The sequence below is a fragment of the Salvelinus sp. IW2-2015 genome, linkage group LG33, assembly GCF_002910315.2.
Source record: "Salvelinus sp. IW2-2015 linkage group LG33, ASM291031v2, whole genome shotgun sequence".
NCBI classification, from domain to species: Eukaryota; Metazoa; Chordata; class Actinopteri; order Salmoniformes; family Salmonidae; genus Salvelinus; species Salvelinus sp. IW2-2015.
The window spans coordinates 31,132,965-31,138,392 of NC_036872.1; the positions used below are offsets into that span (position 1 = coordinate 31,132,965).

At 40.3% G+C, this 5,428-nt stretch overlaps 1 protein-coding gene across 1 annotated transcript in view; it reads right to left on the reverse strand.

The window, feature by feature from the left end:
* Positions 1-1,302: 1,302 nt before the first annotated feature.
* Positions 1,303-5,428, reverse strand: part of adamts12 (ADAM metallopeptidase with thrombospondin type 1 motif, 12) — a 54,985-nt gene continuing 50,859 nt past the window's right edge. The window contains 1 exon segment of the mRNA XM_070436904.1: positions 1,303-3,240. Coding sequence (XP_070293005.1) covers positions 3,125-3,240 — 116 coding nt within the window. The 3' untranslated portion in view covers positions 1,303-3,124.

The following is a 5,428-nucleotide window of genomic DNA, read 5'->3' on the forward strand; positions in this document are numbered from 1 at the left end:
CAGACTCAACCCAATACACTATGACATCACAGCAGTAAGAGAGATGGGGTTTGGTAATAGGCCTACAGTTGGATGGAGACAGCTCCGTTATTAACACACACACACGCATACACACACTGACTGTATCTATGACACTGTGCTCCACATTGGGCCGGTGTACCGTTACTGCTGACTAGCTTCTGGCATAGTCTCAGGTTATCTGGGACAGAGGAGTTCAACATGGTTCCTGAAACAAAGGTGACGGGGAATATTCTCAGTTGAAAACATTCAGTGATTAGCTACAGGTGTAGGATCTTAATTTGAGCCAGTTTGCTACAGCGGGAAAAAAATCCTGCAGCAACAAGAAATTATAATTACTACGTGGATTATATTTCATGTACATTTTTGTAGGTGCTGATCAATTTTTCGGTAGGTAAAATCAAGTCTGAAATTTCAAAGTGGAAATTACAATATTAAGAAGCATTTTTAAACCTCAAGTACACTACAACTTTTACATATCCTGCAATACAGGAAAGTTCTCTTGCAACCAGAAGTTCTCTTGCAACCAAATTAACATGCTACATCTGTAGCTTGAAGTTAAAGCTTTGCTATTTGAAGAGTATTACCACCAATAACTGTGTTTTTCATTGTTCCTCTCTGAACATGGACTGGTTTAGACCTGGAACACCAGGTGGGTGCAATTAAATATCAGTTAAAACAGAAAAGCAGCAGGCTCCGGACCTCGTAGCGTAAGAGTTGAATACCCCTGATCCTAACAAGTGTACTTATTCAGATGAATGCTAACTCCAGTCCAAATTCCATTCCATTAATTACTCCTGTTTAGCATGTGCAATCATGACAGTAAATTGTACTAGAAAATGTACAATGCCACGAAACACCTTGTTATAGAATGTATCCTGTTTACCTTGCCAACTATAAAACCAGTTGTGGTTGATGAGAGAAGCTGGTATCCCCTGACGTCATGAGCCTGAGGCCAGTGTTAAAGCTTTGCTGTTTGAAGAGTATTACCACCAATAACATCCTCCTCTTCATTTCCTCCTAGATCGACCACATGGCTCGTATCTCACCGATACTGTCAGGACAACATAGACAACCAGAGGCACCACGGGCCAGGCAGGACTCGGACTACATAACATCATCCCATCAAAACACACACACACACAAACCCATTTTTTGGACACCACAATCACAAGAAGGCTGCAACCTCCAAACTAATACCTGATGATGGGGTACTGCAGGGAAATAACAGTGAAAATGAATGATATCATCTTGATGGACATTCAAAGCAGTCACACCAAACGCTTCTTTCATCATTGCATTTATTGCTGAAGGGTTGTATAAAGATAATAGCACCTGTACAATATCATATAAACACATCGGCAATCTTAACTGAGGCCTGAGAGGGATGACCTGCAACAACTCATTCTCATTGGCCAGCCTAATAATGGGGAGGGGCACCACAGGATAGATATACAGCACTAGAGTAGGATGACGTTACCCAGAGACACTAATCTAGGGTCAGTTTTATGTTTTCCCCTCATGGTTAAAGTTAGGATTTGGGGAGACCGTAAACTGATCCCAGATCTGTGCCTCAGGTAAATCACTTTTCAGAGCCACAGTACGCCCGAGAGCTCTTAGAACGAGAGAAATAACACAGAAAACCCCCACAATAACACAATTTAAAAAACACTAGACAAAAACATGAATCTTTATTGCATAGTCTACTATTTACCCAGCATTTTCTTAGAAGAAGAGATGGGAAGTATTTAAAATACTTCTGAGTATTGTGTAATTTGTATTACACTGGACTGAACTACACTCCAATGTGTTTTTACCAAGATCCTTTTGAAAACTGTAATTTGTATTTTCAAAATACTTTTTTTTTGTTATAGCGATTCACCATTTTGTGGCCCCCTATCACTCTGCATTGGTATCAGAAGTCTGATGGCACTATGGGGTGATAAGATCATCTGCTAAATTAGCTAAATATAAATGTGTATGTAAAAATGGACAATTGCAAAGCAAGCTGAGTGTTATGTGAATAAGCTCCGCCCCGAAACAACGTTTGTCTAGAAGGGATACAGCTTTTGTCAAAATTGACATTTGTAGAAGGTTTAGGAGAATTTACGCAAGCAGGTTAGGAGAATTAGGTTAAGCTGTATCCCATCTAGACGTGACCCTGAAACAAGGCCAATAATAATACCCAGTGTGCTTTGCAGTTCATTTTGGTATGTTCATTTTCACATATACATTTACATTTTGGTTATTTAGCAGACACTTTTATCCAGAGTGACATACAGTCAGTGCAAATTAACAACAACATATCACAGTTATAGCAAGTAAAACGTTTCTGTAACCGTTACTGAGAATGTTGTTGCTGTTCGGGCCAGCTAAGTGCTTCTGTATTATAAAATACAAAATACATGTATTTTAATTAAAGACATTTCAAAATTCAAGTATTTTGTGGTTTATTTTGATACATTGATCTTTATGGTACTTTGTTATTGTATTTTGTCGTTTTTGCCAATCCCTGCTCAGAAGTGACATGGAAAATGTTGATGACATAATAATTATCAAATTTGTTTGTTTTGGGGATTAATTAAGTATCAGAAAATACCCATTGTCACATCCTAATGTCTTTGTAAATACCAGGCAAATACCAGCTGAAAGGGGGATGTAAACACAGTGTTACCGGATGTCATCATCATTTCTGTGGTGGGGGAACGTTGAATAGAAAACAACATGGCAGCCGATTACACAGGTATACATTCTGAGTGACATTCATCCGTATTGGAAAGCAGGTGGGATATTGGAGAGAAGTTGACATAACTAACTCTTTAGAGGCAGCTGGAGGCCTGATACCCTGGAAGAGCTGGGAAGGTGCAAGACTGGCTAAGACAAACTGCACACAGCAGCAGTACACAGTACCATAGCTCCATGAATTTCTGCCCAATGAAGATAACGACAGTTTGTGGGGGTTATTATGATGATGATGGTGAAAAGGCTGCTGTCGGCTGATTGCACTAGAGATGAAATCCACCAATAGGATCGCAGTGTGGAAGCCCTGTACGTGTGCATTTTGTATGAGAGGGGTCCATGAGATGGGTGTAGTGCGGGTCAGAGTTTACCCTCTACAGGTGACACAGCACTGTTTCTGGATGGACCTGAGGGAGCAGCGGCCCAGTAGCTTCAACTTGTCACAGAACCGAGACGACATGCTGTTCTTCCTACACAGCAGACCTATACAACCAACACCAAGGACAGAACAAAACACGGATTTAGGTCAACCGCAATAAATTAAAAAAAACAGAGCAACTACAGTTTAGTACCTTGCTTAAGGGCACATCGACATCTTTTTCACCTAGCTGGCTTGGGGATTTAAACGAGCAACCTTTCGGTTACCGGCCTAGCGCTCTTAACGGCTAGGCTACCTGCTGTACTGTATGTCAATCAACAGCATATACAGCTCTGGAAAAAATTAAGAGACCACTGCAAAATTATCAGTTTCTCTGGTTTTACTATTTTTAGGTGTGTGTTTGGGTAAAATGAACATTTTTGTTTTATTCTATAAACTACTGACAACATTTCTCCCAAATTCCAAATACAATATTGTAATTTAGAGCTTTTATTTGCAGAAAATGACAATTGGTCAAAATAACAAAAAATATGCAGGTTTGTCAGACCTCGAATAATGCAAAGAAAATAAGAACATTTTTAAACAACACAATACTAATGTTGTAACTTAGGAAGAGTTCAGAAATCAATATTTGGTGGAATAACCCTGATTGTCAATAACAGCTTTCATGCGTCTTAGCATGCTCTCCACCAGTCTTTCACATTGATGTTGGGTGACTTTATGCCACTTCTGGCGTAAAACTTCAAGCAGCTCGGCTTTGTTTGATGGCTTGTAACCATCCATCTTCCTCTTGATCACATTCCAGAGGTTTTCAATGGGGTTCAGGTCTGGAGATTGGGCTGGTGATGACAGGGTCTTGATCTGGTGGTCCTCCATCCACACCTTGATTGACCTGGCTGTGTGGCACGGAGCATTGTCCTGCTGGAAAAAACAATCCTCAGAGTTGGGGAACATTGTCAGAGTAGAAGGAAGCAAGTTTTATTCCGGGACAACATTGCACGTGGCTTGATTCATGCGTCCTTCACAAAGACAAATCTGCCTGATTCCAACCTTGCTGAAGCACCCCCAGATCATCACCGATCCTCCACCAAATTTCACAGTGGGTGCGAGACCTGGAGAGGCCTACAAGCCACGGTGTCTCGCCCCCACTGTGAAATTTGGTGGAGGATTAAGACCCTGTCATGGCCAGCCCAATCTCCAGACCTGAACCCCATTGAAAACCTCTGGAATGTGGTCAAGAGGAAGATGGATGGTTACAAGCCATCAAACAAAGCCAAGCTGCTTGAAGTTTTACGCCAGAAGTGGCATAAAGTCACCCAACATCAATGTGAAAGACTGGTGGAGAGCATGCTAAGACGCATGAAAGCTGTGATTGAAAATCAGGGTTATTCCACCAAATATTGATTTCTGAACTCTTCCTAAGTMACAACATTAGTATTGTGTTGTTTAAAAATGTTCTTATTTTCTTTGCATTATTCGAGGTCTGACAACAATTTTTTTTGTTATTTTGACCAATTGTCATTTTCTGCAAATAAATCCTCAAATTACAATATTTTTGGGGGGAATTTGTGAGAAATGTTGTCAGTAGTTTATAGAATAAAACAAACATTTTCATTTTACCCAAACACATACTTATAAATAGTAAAACCAAAGAAACTGATAATTTTGCAGTGGTCTCTTAATATTTTCCAGAGCTGTATATAAAACAAAAACAGCTTCAGTATTGCAGTAACTATTCCTTCATCTTAATATGACATATCCTGCTAAAGAGCCATCAGGAAGTCTTACCTGTGTTAGCCTTACCTGTGTTAGTCTTACCTGTGTTAGTCTTACCTGTGTTAGCCTTACCTGTGTTAGTCGTACCTGTGTTAGTCGTACCTGTGTTTGTCTTACCTGTGTTAGTCTTACCTGTGTTAGTCTTACCTGTGTTAGTCGTACCTGTGTTAGTCGTACCTGTGTTAGTCTTACCTGTGTTAGTCTTACCTGTGTTAGTCTTACCTGTGTTAGTCTTACCTGTGTTAGCCTTACCTGTGTTAGTCGTACCTGTGTTAGTCGCACCTGTATTTGTCTTACCTGTGTTAGCCTTACCTGTGTTAGTCTTACCTGTGTTAGTCGTACCTCTGTTATTGGTACCTGTGTTAGTCTTACCTGTGTTAGCCTTACCTGTGTTAGTCTTACCTGTGTTAGTCTTACCTGTATTTGTCTTACCTGTGTTAGTCGTACCTGTGTTAGTCTTACCTGTGTTAGTCGTACCTGTGTTAGTCTTACCTTTGTTAGTCTTACCTGTGTTAG